This window comes from Salmo trutta, chromosome 20 (genome assembly GCF_901001165.1).
Source record: "Salmo trutta chromosome 20, fSalTru1.1, whole genome shotgun sequence".
Lineage (NCBI taxonomy): Eukaryota > Metazoa > Chordata > Actinopteri > Salmoniformes > Salmonidae > Salmo > Salmo trutta.
The window spans coordinates 19802982-19824038 of record NC_042976.1 but is presented as its reverse complement, the minus strand read 5'-3'; the positions used below and the strand labels follow the sequence as shown (position 1 = coordinate 19824038).

The 21057-nt window shown below is 38.5% G+C and overlaps 2 protein-coding genes across 2 annotated transcripts in view; both read left to right on the top strand.

Annotated features, from left to right (window-relative positions):
* The window catches only part of ttn.2 (titin, tandem duplicate 2), a 189878-nt gene that overhangs the window by 62854 nt on the left and 105967 nt on the right, over window positions 1-21057 (top strand). The window contains exons 42-65 of the mRNA XM_029702494.1: window positions 90-368; window positions 488-769; window positions 879-1157; window positions 1317-1601; window positions 1762-2052; window positions 2207-2497; window positions 2611-2895; window positions 3011-3127; window positions 3261-3546; window positions 3654-3837; window positions 3990-4070; window positions 4198-4465; window positions 4588-4848; window positions 6940-6966; window positions 7100-7156; window positions 8435-8509; window positions 8986-9051; window positions 9297-9371; window positions 9623-9694; window positions 10034-10159; window positions 10368-10511; window positions 10931-11041; window positions 11388-11480; window positions 18904-18939. Of these exons, the coding sequence (XP_029558354.1) occupies window positions 90-368; window positions 488-769; window positions 879-1157; window positions 1317-1601; window positions 1762-2052; window positions 2207-2497; window positions 2611-2895; window positions 3011-3127; window positions 3261-3546; window positions 3654-3837; window positions 3990-4070; window positions 4198-4465; window positions 4588-4848; window positions 6940-6966; window positions 7100-7156; window positions 8435-8509; window positions 8986-9051; window positions 9297-9371; window positions 9623-9694; window positions 10034-10159; window positions 10368-10511; window positions 10931-11041; window positions 11388-11480; window positions 18904-18939 (4071 nt within the window). The remainder of the gene's footprint in view (window positions 1-89; window positions 369-487; window positions 770-878; window positions 1158-1316; window positions 1602-1761; window positions 2053-2206; window positions 2498-2610; window positions 2896-3010; window positions 3128-3260; window positions 3547-3653; window positions 3838-3989; window positions 4071-4197; window positions 4466-4587; window positions 4849-6939; window positions 6967-7099; window positions 7157-8434; window positions 8510-8985; window positions 9052-9296; window positions 9372-9622; window positions 9695-10033; window positions 10160-10367; window positions 10512-10930; window positions 11042-11387; window positions 11481-18903; window positions 18940-21057) is intronic.
* Window positions 18980-20945, top strand: LOC115155652 (muscle M-line assembly protein unc-89-like). Its single transcript, XM_029702495.1, has one exon. It carries the CDS (start codon window positions 19394-19396, stop codon window positions 20720-20722), a length of 1329 nt encoding a protein of 442 aa, XP_029558355.1. The 5' UTR covers window positions 18980-19393; the 3' UTR covers window positions 20723-20945.

Sequence of the window (21057 nt, the reverse complement as noted above, 5' to 3'; positions counted from 1 at the left end):
TTGGGCTTCGTAATTACTATTGCTTTGTGATGTAACTGATTTAATGTCAGATGTCTGCAAGCTAAAAAGTATGTATTTTTTGTATTTAGAACCTCCTTCTTTTGTGATGCCACCTCAGCCATTGGAAGCAATGCCTGGCACAAATGTAACTTTCTCAGCAATTGTCAAAGGAAGTGCCCCACTGAAACTGAAATGGTTTAGAGGCACAAAGGAAATTGTTTCTGGAAAAGACTATGAAATTGCTCTACGGGACAATACAGCTACTCTGGAGCTATACAAAGTGGCCAAATCAGATGCTGGAGAGTATACATGCCAGATTATTAATGATGCTGGGAAGGAACGTTTCCTAGTTAACCTGTCTGTGAAAGGTTGGTCAATAATTGAAAATATATATTTTTATTATATATTTTTATTAATAGAATTAAAACAACATTTCATTTTTTTTATCAGAATGTGGACTAACAAACTTCTGTATGATTTTACTCAGAACCTGCTAGCTTTGTTAAGAAGCTGAACGACCACTCTGTTGAAAAGGGAAAATCATTGATACTTGAGTGCACATACACTGGAACCCCAAAGATATTTGTCACCTGGTATAAGGACGGCAAACAGCTATATGCCTCTTATAAGCACAACTTTACTACCACAGAGACCTCCTGCATCTTGGAGTGTTTAAACAGTGACGATAAGGAAGCAAGTGGGGAATACGCTTGTGAAGTTTCCAATGACGCCGGAAAAGATACCTGCAAAGCACAAGTGTTCATTTTAGGTTAGTTTGCCTAAATTGACCTGGTAATTTATTGGGATTGTCCAATGCTGTATATATCTGATGTACATGTGCATGTTTCTGGTTTAACTGTTCATATCTGTCACTTTAGAACCACCTTATTTCATTGATGATTTGGAGCCAATGGAAGTTACTGCTGGGGATGCAGTTTGTTTGAAATGCCATGTTGGAGGAACCCCTGACATTAAGGTGGCTTGGTTTAAGGCCGACGGAAAAGTGAGGTCCTCCCCTACTTGCAAAATAGAGTATTCTAAAGGCATTGCTTGCTTGAAATTGAGCAAAGCAGCTGAGGCTGATATTGGTGAATACACATGCAAAGCTGAAAACAGAATAGGATCAACCTCATCCAGCTGTCGTCTCTCTGTCCAAGGTGATGCCCTTTGTCTTTTATTTAGGAATGTTCTCTTTTTAATCAGAAAATATTCAGCTTTGACTCTGCATTGGTTATGAAATTAACAACTAGTATGAAGAATTTTCATAATTTTTTGAAGCTAATGTCATATTGTTTGTTAAATTATCCAATTTTCAGAGGCAAAAACTCCACCTACCTTCCCCAAGAAAATAACCAGCATTCAACAGACTGAAGGAATGGAAGTCAAATTTGAGTGCCGTGTGGCAGGCTCCTCGCCCATTGAGGTCTCTTGGCTTAAAGACGGTGAAACTGTGAAATCCAACGACTATACCTTGAGTTATGATGATAACACAGCTGTCCTACAAATATCCAGAGGTGAAATGAGACACTCTGGGGAATACACTTGTGTTGCTACCAACAGTGTTGGGACTGCATCCTGCAGAGCCAGACTCACTCTTAAAGGTCGGTCGTTTGTTTGTTCCTCAAATATATATTTTTTTACTTGCTGACTGAGAGACACGTGCACGTTCTGTATTAGTACAGTATCATATTGTACAGTATCAATGCTTTCATTTCAAAGTATGCTGTATGTTCCAACTCTTTCCCATCATTGAACTTTTAGAGCCAAGATATCCCCCAGTCTTTGATAAAAAGCTGTCAACCGTGGTGGACGTTTCAGTGGGTGATAGTGTGGAATTGGAATGCCACATGACTGGATCTTTGCCATTGAAAGTCACTTGGTCAAAAGATCACAAAGATATTCGATCAGGGGGAAATTACAAGATGTCCTGTGTGGATAACAGCCCACACCTCACTATATTGAATGCAGATAAATCAAATTATGGCCGCTACTTTTGCCATGCCACTAATGACATTGGAAAGGACTCTTGTTCCACTGAAATGACTGTCAAAGGTATTTGGCCCACTGCCTCACAATTTTAGTCCCTCTCATGTTTCTTGAGAGAAACTTTTGGTATAGTACGGTTTGCTTTAGCTTCCTTTGTCACATTAAGTGAACATTGCAATCTTGTTTTGTAAACCATTAATGCTTTAACATTTCTTTTCAGAGCGCAAAATCCCACCTTCATTCACCAAAAAGCCCACAGAGACCCTAGAGGAAACGGAGGGCAAGATGGTGAAGATTGAGGCACGTTTGTCTGGATCTCAGCCCATGACCATTAATTGGTATAAAGATGACAGTGAGATTCACAGCTCTGATCACTATGACATGTCTTTCAAGAGCAATGTGGCTGTGTTGTGTATCAAGAGCTCCAAAGTCTCAGACTGTGGGAGGTATACCGGCACAGCCACCAATGAAGCAGGCACTGCCTCTTGCAAATTGACAGTTACCATAACTGGTAGGTCCATATTATTATTTGTCTACTCTGTTGTGTTTCTCCATAGAAAGTTAGATATAAATAATTACCATATGCCATGTGTGTTTTTCCATGACTCTTCCCTATTAATCCAGAACACAAGAAGCCCCCTACATTTGAACCCGCTCTCAAACCTGTCACGCTGACCGAGGGTGAGAACCTGCACCTTAGCTGCCATGTCCATGGATCCCCTTCTATGAAGATTCAGTGGATGAAGGACAGGAAAGACTTGAACAATTCCAGCAGTAAAATACGTTTTGCCGATGGTGTTGCCTCTTTGGAGGTCATGCGTGTATCAAAGAATGATGCAGGGGACTATCTCTGTAAGGCAACCAATGAGGCTGGTAGTGAATTCTGCAAGGCCAAAGTAACTATCAAAGGTACACGTTCTGGACCATATTTTTATTCAAATCATATCCAAACATTTGTTGAATCAGCTGTCATGAATGAATGGTTATGGTTTTTATAACAAACTTCTTGAATTATGCTTAATAGCAGAGAAACCCAAAGCAGCACCTGCACCCGCTGAAGAGGAACCAACAGCAGCACCAGTAAAGAATCTGGACAACTTGTTCTTCATTGAGGAGCCCAAGCCTTGCCATGTAGCCGAGAGTAAGTGTGATGAAAAGAGATTTAGAAGCATTTAATTAGTATTCCATTAACAGCCTACAGTGTTTATTAATAGTTGGATATCTAACATTTCCATAGCAAGTGATGTCTTCAATATGTTGTGTTAAATTTACAGAGGGCACTGCAACGTTCATTGCCAAAGTTGGAGGTGATCCTATTCCTAACGTGAAATGGATGAAGGGCAAGTGGAGGCAGATCACTCATGGTGGACGCATCACTATTGAGCAGAAGGGACAGGAGGCCAAGTTGGAGATCAGAGAAGTAACAAAGTCTGACTCCGGACAGTACAGATGTGTCGCAACTAACAAAGCTGGAGAAATAGAATGCAACACCGACATGCATGTTGAGGAAAGGAAAGAGGTTGTCGGAGTTGAGGGAGACTTCAGATCAAAACTGAAGAAGTAAGTGAATCTCTCTTTGACGATTGCGTCGCTACCTTCCACATTTCACAAGAAACGACACAAATAATATTTTCCATACATATCTCTTCTATGTTTTTTCTCCACAGGACTCCATCTAAACAGAAGAGACCTCAGGAAGAGAAAGACATTGACATTGTAGAGTTGCTCAGAAATGTGGACCCTAAGGAGTATGAGAAATACGCCCGTATGTATGGAATCACTGACTACCGTGGACTTCTTCAGGCCATTGAGCAGTTGAAGAGGGAGAAAGCAGAAGAAAGTGGAAGACCGGTAAATTCATTTAACATTAAGTTGTATTCAATTGAATTTAATGGCCTTTTATTTTTTTCTGAACACAATTTCAATACTGAATTTCATTGCTTTTTTAAAGACATAATGGTGATACTCTAACTGGTTCTGCTATGTCTTTTGGTGTGATTTAGGAACCGGAGAGAGAGAGAGAATTAGATGAGGATTTGGTCGCTCTTGTGGCTGATTTGCAAAAGAGAATGGAATGTACTGAGGTAGGTTCCTCATTAGCTACCACAATGAAATGTCTGACAATGACAACAGCAGTAATTAGTCATATATTGTATGCATATTCATTTACATTAATGTCTAAGCATATATTTCTTATTTATCTGCTTGTAGCCGGTCACCGTGAATAAGGACATAACAGATCAGTCTACAGTCACCAACAAGGTCGCTACTTTTGAGTGTGACATCAAGATCAACTACCCTGAGATCACCCTGTCCTGGTACAAGGGAACTCAGAAGCTTGACAACAACGACAAATGCGAAATCAGCATTGTCGGTGACCGTCACATCTTGAAGATCAAGCAGTGTCAAACCAAAGACCAGGGCAACTACCGTGTTGTATGTGGCCCACATATCTCCAGCGCCAAACTGACTGTTATCGGTGGGTATCCATGGATCTGCATTTGTTTATTTTGTACTTACATTAATGTTATTGATTTAAGTCTTTATACTGTATTGGTAAATACTAATAGCGATGCACTTTTGTTACTTGTTTCTTTACAGAGCCTGAAGTTGAGAAACATCTGGAGGAAGTTGCGGGACAGGAGGGGCAAACATGTACTCTGTCTTGTCAGTTTTCTATCCCTAATGTCAAAACCCAATGGTTTAAGAATGGAAAGCTCTTAGAAATGAAACGCAGATACTCGTATGAGGTGGTCAACAACATTCAGAGGCTCTCGATTAAAGACCTCAGACCAGAAGACCAAGGACGTTATACCTGCAGATATGAAAACCTCGAATCAACTGCAGATCTCTTGGTTGAAGGTTTGTATAGATTTAACCATAGAATGGGTTGATGTTGCATCTACCTTCATGTTGTGGAGTGAAGATCATCCCAACCTGACCTATTTTTTCCCTTCGTCACACATTTTGACACTAATATTTAAATATTTTCACTCATTTTCTATTTTTTTTTTACTTTTGATTTGACATTTTAATTTTAGTCCTGGAGCGCTCTGATAATACATGTACGCTACCGTTCAAAAGTTTGGGGTCACTTAGAAATGTCCTTGTTTTTGAAAGAAAAGCTCATTTTTGGTCCATTAAAATAACATCAAATTGATCAGAAATACAGTGTAGACATTGTTAATGTTGTAAATGACTATTGTAGCTGGAAATGGCTGATTTTTTATGGAATATCTACATAGGCGTACATAGGCCCATTATCAGCAACCAACACTCCTGTGTTCCAATGGCACGATGTGTTAGCTAATCCAAGTTTATCATTTTAAAAGGCTAATTGATTATTATAAAACCCTTTTGCAATTATGTTAGCACAGCTGAAAACTGTTGATCTGATTAAAGAAGCAATAAAAGTGTCTTTCTTTAGACTAGTTGAGTATCTGGAGCATCAGCATTTGTGGGTTCGATTACAGCCTCAAAATGTCCAGAAACAAAGAACTTTCTTCTGAAACTCGTCAGTCTATTCTTGTTCTGAGAAATGAAAGCTATTCCATGCGAGAAATTGCCAAGAAACTGAAGATCTCGTATAACGCTGTGTATCATCCCTTCACAGAACAGCGCAAACTGTCTCTAATCAGAATAGAAAGAGGAGTGGGAGGCCCCGGTGCACAACTGAGCAAGAGGACAAGTACATTAGAGTGTCTAGTTTGAGATACAGACGCCTCACAAGTCCTCAACTGGCAGCTTCATTAAGTAGTACCCGCAAAACACCAGTCTCAACATCAGTAATGAAGAGGCGACTCCGGGATGCTGGCCTTCTAGGCAGAGTTGCAAAGAAAAAGCCAAATCTCAGACTGGACAATAAAAATAAAAGATTAAGATGGGCAAAAGAACACAGACACTGGACAGAGGAACTCTGCAAAAGGGTTTTCTAATGATCGATTTGCCTTTTAAAATGATAAACTTGAATTAGCTAACACAACGTGCCATTAGAACACAGGAGTGATGGTTGCTGATAATGGGCCTATGTACGCCTATGTAAAAATCTGCCGTTTCCAGCTACAATAGTCATTTACAACACTAACGAAGTCTACACTTTATTTCTGATCAATTAGATGTTATTTTAATGGACAAAGAAATGTGCTGTTCTTTCAAAAACAAGGACATTTCTAAGTGACCCCAAACTTTTGAACGGTAGTGTATGTTTTTACTTTCTTACCTTTTTTGGACTTGCAACATTGCCTCAAACCAACATTTATCTGTCCTCTCTTTCTGTCTTTTGACTTTTCGTCTCGACTTTCATCCAATTGAGTCATCCAAACAATCTGTTGAACACATTCTAACAGCGTATCTATTCTCCATTGTCCATATATTCTCCATTTGACTTGAATTATGAGAATAACCAGAAATATTCAAATTGAACCAAATTCACCACCACATGTTATATGTTTTAGCTGAACAAATTCTCTTCACCAAACGTATCCAGAACATTATGGTGGGCGAACGCCAAGCAGCCACCTTAAAATGTGAGGTGTCTTTCGACAATGCCATTGTTACATGGTACAAAGGCACCTGGGAACTCACAGAGTGCCCAAAGTATAACTTCAGAAATGAAGGCAGAATACACTTTATGATCATCCGCAATGTAACTGATCAAAACGAAGGTGTGTAGAGTTGCGTAAAAAAACAGCATTTTCGAGATTTGTTTTTTCTCATTTCCCAAATGAATACAATCAGAATGGATTATTAAGTTATCTTAATTACTAATGCTTTAGGCGTTTACTCGGTCATTGTGAGGTTGGAGCCCAGAGGGGAAGCTAAAAGAACCGCTGAGATTTATCTTTCAGGCAAAGGTTGGTATAGTCATTAGCATTTGTTTTGTTTTCCAGCTGTCTGAATCTCATAGTTGTTTTCATAAATTTTAAGTTAATATTTAATCTTCCCTTTTCACAGAAATTGAATTAGCAAGGGTACCCCATGGTAAGTATTTGATTTCTAGCCACACAAACGTTCAATTGTATCACAATTATTAATCAAAATTCCAGTCAACTTATCTTATATGACTTATCTTTTATATATCTTTAATATTTAAACCAAATTCAACATCCTTTAGATGTCCCTGATTCATCAATACGAGTCCCTGATATGCCATCTTCAGTCACTCTTAAAGGTAAGAATGGGACATAAGATAAGGCATTAATTATATATTCCAGGTGGCTACCTAATGAAGCTGGTTGAGAGAATGCCAAGAGTGTGCAAAGCTGTCATCAAGGCAAAGAGTGGCTACTTTGAAGAATCTCAAATATAAAATATATTTAGATTTGTTTAACACTTTATTGGTTACTACATGATTCCATATGTGTTATTTAAAAGTTTTGATGTCTTCACTATTATTCTACAAGGTAGAACCTTATACATTTCAAGAAAAACCCTTGAATGAGTAGGTGTGTCCATACTTTAGACTGGTACTTTAAATCTAAACGAACCTTATGAATCTGAATAGTCAACATATATCTGTTTTTTTTTAAGAATCTTATGAATATTATTATGAAGAAGAGATGCAAATGAGAGAGTTGGAAATGAGAGGTATATAGCCTTGCATTGTTTAATATGAATCGTCTTTCCATTAACATCAAACCCCTTAAATTCATCATAAAATAATTCACTAATGTTCAATTATTGTGTGAGATTTACGTCATATTAATAGTAACCATCACCATTATCACTATCTACATGTTTTTACTTGTTTATTCATGTTTGTATGAATAACTTAGTAACATGACCTAACTAGTGCCATCAATTTAACCAACTCCATTTGAACATGTTTGTACACCTTCTAAAAAGATTCTTCAGTTTTGTAACACGACCTAACCAGTATTCCAGCATTTCCTCCTGATCTCCATGATCATCTACACAACTAAATCTTTTTTTCATATTCCGAAATGCTTGTATTTTTTCATTGTCATCATTGTAACCCTTTATTAGAGTATAAAAGCTTCACAGACGAGACCATGAACATCTCTACCACCACAGGTATCCCTTAGAATAGATGTTACCATTGGAGTTTGTCTTCTAGCAGCTAACTTAAGCGGGCAAACAGTTCATCTTTAACGTTCCACCTTGAGACACATTATGCTACTACATTGGTATTAACATGTTTGGTGCTTAAAATCATTGTTGTCTGTCTTTGTATGTTTGAGCCACTCTTTGAAAATATCTTGGCACAGAATATATGGGCTCCTACTGTTTGTATGTGTCATCGTGCCGTAGTGCACTAGCGTGTGTTTGGAACTCAGACACACATCTCAGGTCTTTCTCTCCTTTGTTGTTTCAGAGGAGTCATTTCATTTGTGTGTTTATATTTATGTGTTAGAACCGTAAACCTCTCTCCTTAGCTAATGTGCCTCGTTGAAACAAAGATACTAATATATTCTCATTGTCTTATCAGCCCCGAGAGTACCTGTTGAGGAGGAGTCTGTCCAGAGTAAGAAGGTTGGAGTGAGGGAGGAAATGACACAAAAAGGTATTGAAAGAATAGCTTTTGTTTGTCTTCGTTTACAGCAATGTTATGGCAAAGTTCATTATCCTGTTAATGTGTGGCAAACATGGTCATAATCTTGTTTGTTTCAATTGGTAAACTTTTTGAGAGCGTGTTTTTGTTTTAACCTTAATGTAAGTTGTTGGCAATGTTCTGGCAAAAGAAGTTCATAATCTTTGTTCATGTGTAATTTATTAAACTCCTTGTTTACAGCTTTCTTTTCTTTTAACTGTGTCAAAGGTGTTCCCTGTAATGTCATGCTCAATTTCTTTGCATGTCTTAGTTTAGCCTTGGTTTGTACTGTCAGTATTAATGATCTTTTACTCTTTGCTCTTAAATTGATCCCGCATAGTGGCTTATGTGTTTTTCTGTACTGCCTTCCCCAATATGATGTGCTTCTTGGATGTCCACATTAGATAGAGCTTTGCTACATTGGGCTAACACAGTGAGTGTCTTTAAAGTTTCTGAAGCTCACAAGAAACCAGAGGAGAAGGCTAAACCAGCTGAGGCAGCAGAACCACATAAAGGTATCCAAATATCTGTATTTCTGAGTTGTTTCTTTCGTGTTTAATTTGTTTGATGTGTGTACATGTTGATAATTTACCTACGTTTGTCCCTCCTGTCTACTTTTGCTTGACTGTTTGTCTGCGTAAAGTAACCAACTTCCACTACTGTAAATTACATTAGATACATTTTATTTGTCCCAACACATTAACTCAGTGATAACTTAGCATAATAGGGAAAATTAACTTACTGTGATGATATTTCCAAGTTCCTGAAGCCAAAAAGCCAGTGGAGGAGAAGATAACTGCAAACGTTGTCCCAGAGAAACACCCTTCTCCAAAAGGTATAGTCTTACATCAGAAATTATGCGCTTGTCTAACCATCTTGTCATGCTTGCCACGTATTCATCATTTTCTATTAATTAAAGCAGTGACTTTGTTTTTGTTCATTATTGGTGTGGATTTTTCTTTATTTTCATCAATTTATTAATTTACTTTAACTGTAATTATTTTGTATTTATTTGAATGACTTCTGTAAATTATATTGTACTCTTTTTATTTTGGTGTATGTAATTGCTCCCTTTCAATATCTTAGAAGAACATGAAGAAGCAAAGAAGCCTGCCCATCAGCCAGCTGAGAAACCTGAACAGGTTCCACTAAAGAAAGGTATACTGTGTTTTCCTAAGTGCTTCAGAAATTCTCCTACTGCTGCTGCTGTAGCTCTTGAATATTATCTCTTCTTGTCAGTTTAATACATGTCTACACAGTTTCTAAATCTTCTATGCAGGGCTTTCTAACAATGCATATTATTATCCCAAGGGATTGTGTGAATAAGCCTGTGTGACTAAGTTTATTCATGTATGTCACTTTGTGAATTGCGTTTAGAGAAGTTGTTTCAATCTTACTCTTGGCACACCATTTTATGGCTTTCACTCTTGCACCCGCTTTTTCTTGATAGCCCATAGCTTATATTGTTTTTAATGTTGATGTCTGTATTACCTGAAGATGTGGCCCAATCTGCACCCCATGTTGCTGAACCAAAACCAGAGCCTACAGTTTCACCTGCGACTAAGGTTGAACCTGAACCAAAGCGTGCGCCTATAAAGAAACCAGAGAGTCCACCAACCAAAGGTATTTATATAATGTGTTGTGTGGAAGATTTATTCTCCTCTCTAATGCACCTCTCCTTTGTTTGTGGAATCGTATGTGTTTCTGTATCTAATATCTTTAAATAGCTTCTAACATAGAAGCAAATCTTTCTTTTGTGTCATATGTGTATGTAAAATGTAAGTATTACCTTGGTTAGTGAACTCTAAATCAAAGTGCATGTTACTTTAAGTTCCTGAGGTGGTTAAGAAACCAGAGGCTTCAAAGCCAGGACCAGGAAAGCCGACAGCAGTTAAAATGCCAGAGACAGCCTCTACTCGTGCTCCAAAGGAGCCAGAGCCTACTCCTGCTGCAAAGAAGGTCCCATCACCACAAGGTATCAATATTTCTCAAAAGAGAGGCAGCATTCTGAGTCTTTTAAAAATGTGTCTGCTCTTTATACTCTTCTGTTTGTCAGTCCATCTTCGCCTGTCTTTGTCTGACTATGGCATTACAATGTTTAAGACTAGTGTCTCCTCAAATGAGGACGTGTTGCAACCACATTTATGTTTGTCTCATGTATGTATATTTATCTCTGCTGTACAAAATTATTTATTGGATATATCAAGTCAATTTATATGTAATCTGTCACTCTGTTTTGTTTTGGCATAATGGAATCCATATTTGGAATCTGTATTTGTTGTTTTCTGTTTGTCAGTAATATGTCTGTTTTCTGTTTGTCAGTAATGTGTCTGTTTTCTGTACTTTCGTCACAGCACATAGTGTATTCCTGATCATTTGCATGTTCTTTTGAAGTGCCAGAAGCACTAAAAAGGCAGGAGGTAACTGCGCAGCAACCAGCTACCATCCTTCAAAAAGTGGACAGAGAGGACATAGAGCCTCAAATACAACCTGTGCCAGAACAAGGTATACTCACTATAGATTGTCAATGCTTCTTCCATTCATGTTTAATGGCTTTCTTCTAATCAACCCCAGCTTTGAACATCTCTGTTTTGTTTTTATCTATGTTTGGTATTTTTTCTAACTTCTACATCACAATGTTATATGAACTGTTTGTCTTTGTAAATGTTTGTGCACATCTGAAAAGTCTTTGCACCAGTTGCTTTATATTGTCTCGTCATAATCATTTTCATACAGTCTTACCACTCGATAGAGTGTGATTTGTGGAATGTCTGTGGTTGAATCTACTGTCTTGAATATCTTCATGTACTGTATATGCATGTTTTTAACAAATTGAAATGTTTTTTTTAAGTTCACGTGGAGGAAAGAAAACCAGAACCTCCAAAGTCTGTCATAAAGCCTGAATCAATTATTGTGACTCCAAAGGAGGATACACCGCAAAAAGGTAGGGATTTATATACTGGCTTATGTACTGTACATACTGTGTACTATGATGTCTTAAGGGTCTTCTTGAACTCTTCTTTGTCCTATGTTTACCGTCTTCCACTGCTCAGTTTTGTCTGTTTGATAGTCTATACACAAGGGCAACACTTTACTTGAACTATCATCATGACGCTGACTTCATGGTGTTAGAATATAACATCCTATTAGACTTATAGTTTAACATAAGTTGTTAAGACTGTTTCAGACATGGGTCATGATATGTTTGTGACCATGTTGACAGTATGTAAAGTGTTGACGATCTCTTTGTCGGATTTGATGTATCTTATGTGACAACACTTCTGTCAATCTTCTATGTTGCCAATGTCTTTTGTGTGTGTGTTGTTTGTGTGTGCTTGAAGTGATGGAGCCCAAACAGAAACCTGTACCTGTTGAGAAGGTACCTGAGAAAATACCTACTGAAAAGGTACCTGTTGAGAAGGTACTTGAGAAAAAATCTACTGAAAAGGTACCTGTTACTAAACCTAAAAAGGAGATGGAAGAAGAACTGAAAGTTCCAACTTCAGAAATAGAAGTTATGCCACAAAGAAAAGGAACAGGTATTCTAAGTGTTCTGTATGTTTGCGTGTTCAAAATTCGAAAATCTTACTTCACATAGATATTTATAATGGTACGCCAGTACCACTCTCTTTTTAATCTGTTTTTTTTTACGCAATGTTTGTCTTTATGTTGTGTTTTGTCAATAATCTCTTGCAACCACCATTTGGTGTGGAACTCTTGAAAATATCTTTAGAACTTCAGATGACTTCCGGTCTTCTGATGGCTGAGAAAAGGAGATCTTTGAAAACTCACAAGTTGCGGGAGGTTTCTTACACGATGGAGAGAGCTCCTTTAATAGAAGAAGTATTTCAGCATGAAGAAGTGTGGCATGCAAATGCAGAGGTATCATACAAAGACAAAGGGGATATATTGGACAAGAGCACTACATTGATGTCACGACAGGAGATTTCTGTAAAGACAGAAGATACCGTACCAGAAAAAGTATTTGTCCAAAAATATAAAAATTCAGATATGAAACATGAACACTCTGTTAGCGAGGTTTCCAAAAGGAAACATAGAGCTACTAAGGTTCTTACTAGGTCTGATCTAGATGCATATTTACCAGTAAAACAGGATAGATCTGTCAGAGTGTGCGCAACTGGTCGAAGGAAGTCAGGTGCAGGAGAGCAGAGATGAGTGAACAGGCACACTTTATTCAGGCAGAGGAAAACAGCAGGATGCAACTGAGTCACAAAACTCCGGCCCAAGGAAAAAAGCGATAGCGCACAAATTACACAAATAGGTACAAATAACAAAACCACGGGTTAGAACAATACCCGGCGCAAAACCAGCCTGTAGCGTGTGGTGGCTAATTGCCGCATTACCAAATGAGGATTTACAATCACACCAGTCCGAGTTAAAACTACATCTTTAATACTTAAGATACTTTTGCAAAAGTTCTTGACCCCCAATAATGCATTCTCTCGAATGAATCATTTAATGAGGTGCTTACAGAATGGCTACAGGGATCTTTTATAGCAACGATACAGCCCCTTCAACGTACATTGACAAACCACAGATACTTAGTAACAGTTCACAAAGGTTAAGTTTTGTATGACAGGTATCAATAAAACACATCAGACAGTAACTGCTATGTCAACAGGATTAATGGTACAGCCCAGTATCTGGTCTCCTTAGAACCGTCCCTCCCTGGTACGGTATTGAACATAACTATTTCATCCAATGGCATATATCAATTGTCAACTCTAGATACTCCCATCTCAAGCAAACCCCCTCTTGACCCCACTCCTGGACAGGCTCACTGGGGAGTGAGCCTCTAGGCCATATATTATCACAGGATAAGTGTGAGATCTAAGAGAGGACATACAAGGGTCCATTTACTGCCATAATCCTCCCCACAATAAAGAAAAGGAGGGAGTGACTTGCTCACAGACATTGTGGAGACAATTCATTGGTTCCCCATTAATCACGCCATCCCTTCACATGGTTTAAGAAATAGGTAAAGACACATTCCCATGACGACAAGTCTGACCTCTCCCCTCTCTGGGCCCCAAGTGTCTGAGCCCCAGCTAAGGTAGACGTGCAACTGAAAAGACACCAGAGTCCAATGGACACTTTCTAATGACAAGTACCTCAAATAAGCATATTATACTAATAAAACATCTTAATTATCTATGTTACCCAACTAATTCTGATTCGTCCACGACAAGCGACACACACGTAACAAACGAATAATACCACACACAGACATGGGTGGAACAGAGGATAATATACACGTAGAGTAATCAGGGGATGTAAACCAGGTGTGCGGGAAAACAAGACAAAACAAATGGAAAATGAAAGGTGGAGCGGCGATGGCTGGAAGACCGGTGACGTCGACCGCCGAATGCCGCCCAAACAAGGAGAGGGACCGACTTCGGCGGGAGTTGTGACAAGATCTCTTCAGAGGGAGTCTCCTGAATTGTCTACAAAAGTAAAAGAAACACTGCTAAGTGTTTACCCTGCAAGTATAGTGTTTAGAGAGGAAGAGGAGACATGCATCAAAACTAAGGGAACTATTTATGTTGATATAATTGAGTTAAAGACAGAAGAGGTTACTATTGAAGATGTACCTATCCATCAAGCAGTTCAATCTATAGAAGAACATTTTCTCCAAAAAGTTGACAAAGATGATACAAAGGGCAGGTTACCTATACAGAAGGATACTGTATCTTTGAAAGTATTATCTGACAATAAAACAGGACACCGGATTTATTAAAAAATATGAAGATGTTACTGACATGAAACAAGGGAGTGCTAATATAAGTGAAAAAATATCTATGAAAAGGTCTATTGATAGACCATCGGTAGTTGAGGGTGAAAGCAAGTTAATAGAAACAGATAAGAAAGTGCGAAGAGAGAAAGCAGACATTGTCAAGAAAAAGGAAATTACCACCAGGGTATCAGAGAAGAAGGATAAGTCAGGCAGAAGACAGGAGATCTCTGTTAGGACAGACAATAGTTCTCCAAGAGAAGCTTCTACCCAGGAACATGAAGAATACACTTTGAATCAAGAGGTATCTGTTATGGATGTTTCACAGAATAGAAAGAGAGCCACAGATAATATTTTCCCCAAACCAACAGATTAACATGCTTCTGAAAGTACATCTAGCCAAGAAGGTTTTTCTCAACCAGTAGAATCCATAGAACCAGTAGAATCTTCTATCAGAGTAGAATCATTAAGGCAAAACATATCAAATCTTCAAGTTGATACAGGAAAGGACAAAATACCTTTGTCAGAAGGTTTCTCTCCCAAAAACCTGGCGTTGCCCAAAGAGAAAGGACAGGGATTAGTTTGTACTGAAGAGATAACTTGTACAGTTGAAGACTTCAAAATAAAGAGATAGGTAGTTGAGAAAGACAAAACTTCCAAAGTAATTCAATCCACGGAGGAAACTTTTGAGAGGACTCTTATTACGGGAGAGGAAACCACTGAAGAGATACCCCACACAGTTGAGGACAATCAAACTAAGAAACCAGTAGTTGAGAAAGGCAAACCTGCCAAAGTAACTCCATCCAAGGAGCAAACATTAGACAAGAGACTTACTAAGAGAAAGGAAACTACTGAAGAGATACCTCTTAGAGTTGAGAACTTTGAATCAAAAAACCAGATACTTGAAAAAGGAAAACCTGCCAAAGTAATTGAATCCAAGGAAGGCACTGACAAGATACCTTCTATGAGAGAGGAATCCCTCGAAGAGATACCTCTTATAGTTGAGAACATCCAAACTAAGAAACGGGTCACTGACAAAGGAAAACCTGTTAAAGGTATTCTATCTGAGGAGGAAACTCTTGTCTCACAGAAGGAAGACAATATATCTTCAAAAGCCTCGCCTTCAAGACGTATACTAAGTAAATGTTACATGTTTCATCTCATCATTATCGCAATCGTCTGTCAGCAAAATCAGACAGTAATTCCATTTTATGCTTAGTTTGAAATTAAACTTTTTTTTGCCAAGTATTGATCATCACGTTTCTTCATTCCAGTGTTTGCCATCCCATATCAATACATCCTTTTATGTGGTCAAAATACACAACTCCTGTGCCACTCTTGCGTCTGTTTTGTGATTCTGTGTTGTTTCTGTGTATTTTTTGTGTATCCTTTGTGTTCTCCATTTGATCACTTCTTTCTTTGGTATTTTCTTGGTGCTCGACTGCTTACCCCAATCTGTAATATATTGATCTTGACCATAGTATAATTTTTTTTTCAAGAACCAGGAATGAAGAAGGAATCACCTCCACAGCCTGTTGAACCACTTACAAAGAAAGTGTCTCAGCTAGGAAATACTGTTGTTGCTGAAGGGGTGAAAGAATCTGAGCCATTTGCAAAGAAAGTGGCTAAACCAGAGTCTAAGACAGAAATCAAGCTAGAGTCCAAGCCAAAGAAGAGGGTTATTGCTGAAAAGCCTGCTGAGACACTTGTAAAGAAAGTGTCTACGCCAGAGCCTAAGCCAGAGGCTAAAACAGAGCCTAAACCTAAACCAGAGGTTAAACCAGATCCTATGCCAGAGTCTAAACCAGAGGTTAGGCTAGAGGCTAAGCCAGAGAAGAAGGCTGTTATTGAAGTAGGGGTGAAAGATTTACCACAGCCCGCTGAGACACAAGTGTTAAAGCCAGAGCCTAAGCCTAAACTAAAGGCTAAGCCAGATCCTAAGCCAGAGCCTAAAGCAGAGGTTAAGGCAGAGCCTAAGCCTAAACTAGAGGCTAAATCAGAGCCTAAGATAGATGCTAGGAAAAAGCTTACACCTGAGAGGAAGGCTGTTACTGTAAGGGTGAAAGAATCACCTCCAAAGCCTGCTGAGACACTTGTAAAGGAAGTTACTACGCCAGAGAAGACAGTTATTGCTGATGTGGTGGAAGAATCACCCCCAGGGCCTGTTGAGCCACTTGCAAAGAAAGTAGCCAAACCAGAGTCTAAGCCAGAGACCAAGACAAAGAAGATGGCTATAGGTGAAGAGGTGTCTCTTTCAATTAAAGAAGATGTTTCTCCTCAAAAAGGTATAACCAAGGCAATCCTTCAAATACAAATCTTCACTCTTGCATCACTCTTAAAATCTTGCTTTTCGGTCTGTTGTTTGTCTGTCTGTTTTGTGTTTTTGTGTTTGGGATATTTTCTTATTTGTGTCTTTTTGTATGTTTTCTGTTTGATCACATCTTTCCTTGGTACTTTATTTGTGCTCTACTGCTTACCCCAATCTGTAGTGTCTTGGTTTTAATCATAAAATAACTTTATTTCAAGTACCAGCAAAGAAGAAGGAAACACTCTCACAGCCCACTGAGCCGCTTGTGAAGGAAGTGCCTAAGCTAGAGAAAACAGCTGTTTCTGAGGAGGTGAAAGTAACACTTCCAAAGCCGGCTGAGCCACTTGTAAAGAGAGTGTCTTCGCCAGAGTCTAAACCAGAAAAAATGAATGCTGAGGAGGTGAAAGAATCACCTCTTAAGCCGGCTGAGCCAATTCCTGAAAAAGTGCCTAAGCCAGAGACGATGGTTATTGCTGAGCTGGAATCACCACCTAAGCCTACTAAGCCACTTGTAAAGAAAGTGGCTGAGCCAGAGACTAAGCCAGAGAAGAGAGCTATTCTTGAAGAAGATATTGTTCCCAAAAAAGGTATAACAAGAAAACCTGAAATACAAATTTTACATTTTGCATCACTCTTAAAATCTTTATATTTTGTGTGTTATGTTTGTGTCTATGTTATGCATGTTTTACGTTTTTCTCTGTGTGGTGTGTGCTCTGTTTATATTTGATAACATTTTTCTCTGATACTTTCTTAGTGGTCCAATGCTCTGTAGTATCTTGATTATGACCATATCATTATATTTCAAGTTCCAGCAAAGGAGAAGGAATTAGCTCCAAAGCCTGCTGAGCCTCTTGCAAAAAAAGTGGTTAAGCCAGAGAAAACAGCTATTGCTGAAGAGGTGAAGGAGTCACCTTCAAAGCCTGCTGAGACACTTCTTAAGAAATTGTCTTCGCCAGAGTTTAAACCTGAGCCTAAGTCTGAGCCTAAGCCAGAGAAGAAGGCTGTTGCTGAGCCTCCAAAGCCAGCAGAGCCACTTCTAACGAAAGTGTCTAAGCCAGAGTCTAAACCTGAGCCTAAGTCTGAGTCTAAACCAGAGAAGAAGGCTGTTGCTGAAGTGGTGTCTCTTTCAAGTGAAGATGATGTTGCTACCCAAAAAGGTATAACAAGGCCAATCCTTGCTATCCTGTCTGTTATGTTTGTTTGTGTGATGTATTTGGGATATTACATATTATATATTATGTGTCTTTGTGTGTTGAAAACATGTTTCTTCTCAGTGGTTTAATGCTTACCCCCAACATGCAATGTCTTGATTTTGATCATAGTATAATTTTATTTGAAGTACCAGTAAAGGAGAAGGAAACATTTCCAAAGCCCACTGAGCAACTTGCAAAGAAAGTCAGCCCTCTTGAAGGTACATTTCTGTTAAATGTTTGTCCTTTATTTTCTTAAAGTTCTTTCTATACATTCGTGAATGAATGCTTCTTGGGCAAATCTAAATCTTAAACACTATTTTGAAGCACCTCGAGAGAAAAAAGCTACAGAGAAGATAAAGCCTGCCATCCAAGAGCAAGAACAAGACAATATAAAGCCAGGTATTCAGCAAAGAATGTTACAAATAATCTGGATATAAAATCACAAACTAATATCCTATTAATATTCTGAATACCATACCATCCAAATAAAACCAAGCATGCTTTCTTCGACCTTATTCTAGGCATTGAGGGTTGAGGCTAGTATATTTGGCTTGGGTTTCTCCAAGTCACTTAACAACAGGTTTTAGTGTTAATTTCATTCAACAAGAATGTTACCTCTTCATTTCACAAAGCATTCCTGTTTTTTGTCTGTCCTTTCTATAATATTGTATGTGCATGTTATACTATTTAAATCAGGTAGGTGCCACCTCTAATCTCCTTCTCAGCAATACTGGGGTTTTGTATGTCATGCCATTTTGTTTGTCTTAACTAAGTTCTCATCCTGAAATGTATTAATGACAAAAATGGGAGCATGTAATATATTCCCTCATTTATATCTTCACTTGATAATATTACTTAAATTGTCCTGATCTTTGATTGGTTATGGGAGGAATATCCCTTGAAATTCCAGGATTGGTTCCTCAAGACTAATGCCCAACACCATTCAAAAAGAAATGAATCAATCTCTTATAGAAAGTGATTGCGTTGGTTTCCTCAATCATATCTCAATGTCCTAACCGTACATGATACATTGAGGCTTGTATCCCATATATCTTCAAATGTATGTTCTTAAGTGGACAATTTTTTAAAAACTTTTATATAATTTTCCTGCTAGGTGAAGGCAAGCAGGCACCAGGACCAGCTAAGAAAGGTATGATGAATAATTGTTTATTCTTAATTTATAATCCCATTTCCCTATTCCTTGCACATAAAGAAATATCCAGCTCAAACTTTTAAATATCTAGTACTATTGTGGCATTGTTGTTTTCTGTGAATTTTGTTTGTTTCTTTGTTTGTTGTGTGTTGTGTGTCTATTGTTCAATGTGTAAAACCTCAGGGTTTTAATGTTTTCTGGTGTGATGTTTTCAATGTTATTATCTTGTTAAGTGAGCTGTTATGTGCAATGTGAAACCTTTGCTGCAGTTCTCCGACAAAAAGCTAAAATTCACATTGAGGAAGAAGAAAAACTTGTCCCGCCAACCTTGAAGAAAACAACCAGGATATCCAAAGACGTGGAGCAAGAACAGGATATTATATCACTGAAGAAAGTACCTTCAGTCCCCTTTGAAGATCTGCCAGCACCACTAAAGAAACCTCCTCCAAAAATGACAAAGCATACAATCCAGGACTTTGAGGAGATAGTGTATGATGAAGGTGAAGTAACAATATCTGAAAGATATGAGGCAGAGAAAATAAGCAAGACCGATACAATCAGCAAGATACCTGATGGAGCTAAAGTAAAGACACCTAAAGAAAATGAACCAAAAGACTCAACTGAAGACAAATGGTCTCGGAAGACCATTCCCAGAGATGAAAAAGAAGAGGACAAAATTACTTTGAAGCAAACTCCCAAGGGGGTGAAAGAAGAGGCACCAACAGACCCAAGTTTAGCCCAAAAGAAACTGTCCAGATTACCATCAGATGAAAAAGAACAAGAAACTGTGAAGTTAAAACTGTTCCAAAAATCTTCTAAAGCTGTGACTGTTGAGCCAGAGGACAAAGAATCTGTGGTTTTCAAGAGAGGTGAGAGACAACCAAGAGATGAAGACATTAAAGAACCTGTTGATTGTAAGAAAGCTGATAGAGTTCCTAGTGTTAAAGAAGAGCCACAGGCATTCAAATTAAAACCATTGGCCAAAGTTCCTGAAGATGAACAAGTCCGGGATTCTGACAAACCACTGACAAAGGTGAAAAGGATTCCAACACAGGAGCAAGAGAAGGAAGATGTTAAATTGAATCCATTTTCAAAGTCACCTAAAGCCGACACTGAAGCTGTGAATCCTGAGAAGGAGCCTGAGACAAAAGAAGCTGAAAAAAAACCTCAACAAGAGTCAAGTCCTCCAAAGACAGCACCCGTAAAGAAAATGGAAAAGAGTCCTCAAGTGGAAAAGCCAGTACAGTTAAAAAAGGTTGATCGCGTGCCAAGAGAACCAGAGGACAAAGAAGACAAACCTTTAAAACATGAAGAGACACTAAAGAAAATGGTGGAACTGAAAAAGACTCCTTCACCTAAGGTTGAAAAACCACAAGAAATAGAAAAAAATACTATGGAGAGGAAGCCCAGGGCAGAAAGGACCAAAAAGCAGCCCAAAGAAGTTTCACCAAAAGATTCATTTGAATGTGTTACCCTAAAAAAAGTTCAAAAGAAATCACCACAAGAGAAAACTGATGGAGCACCACCGAAGAAGGTGCCAGGAATGAAAGAGCTTTCCCCCAAAGCGGTACAGTTACGAAAGATCTCCACTCAGCTGGAGGAGGAAGTCTTTGAGGAGGAGCCAGAGCTTGAGGAGGAATCTGACAATGAAGGTTGGGGATGGGAACTTGTCCCTCGTGATAGTTTTGGGTCCACAGAAGACTGGGGAGAGGAAGGTGATGCGCTTGAGACCCCTGGAATGCCAAGACAAGGTGAGATGAAGACTGCAGCAAATCATTAATGGCTCAGAAAAAGTCCTTCACCCCAAATAATCTCCATCCATTTCCATCAACAACAAAAATGTATGTTCTACATGTTAATGTTTGTCATCATTCCGTATTGTTTCTTCATGTCGATAATTTTCATCAGAAAAAGTATTTTATCCCAAACAATCTTCATCCATTTCCATCTTATTCTATGTGATGTTTGTCATCATTGTGTGTTGTTTCTCCATGTCAGTCTCCATGTTTGTGTTATTTGTCTGTTAATCCATGTAAAAAGCACATATTTAGCATGTTATTATTCTACATGGTATTTGACATTGTGTATTATATACCCATTTCCCATCATCCATTG

Excerpts from the sequence above, each read along its gene's own strand:
- LOC115155652 (XM_029702495.1), top strand. The coding sequence starts at position 19,394 with ATGACAAAGCATACAATCCAGGACTTTGAGGAGATAGTGTATGATGAA.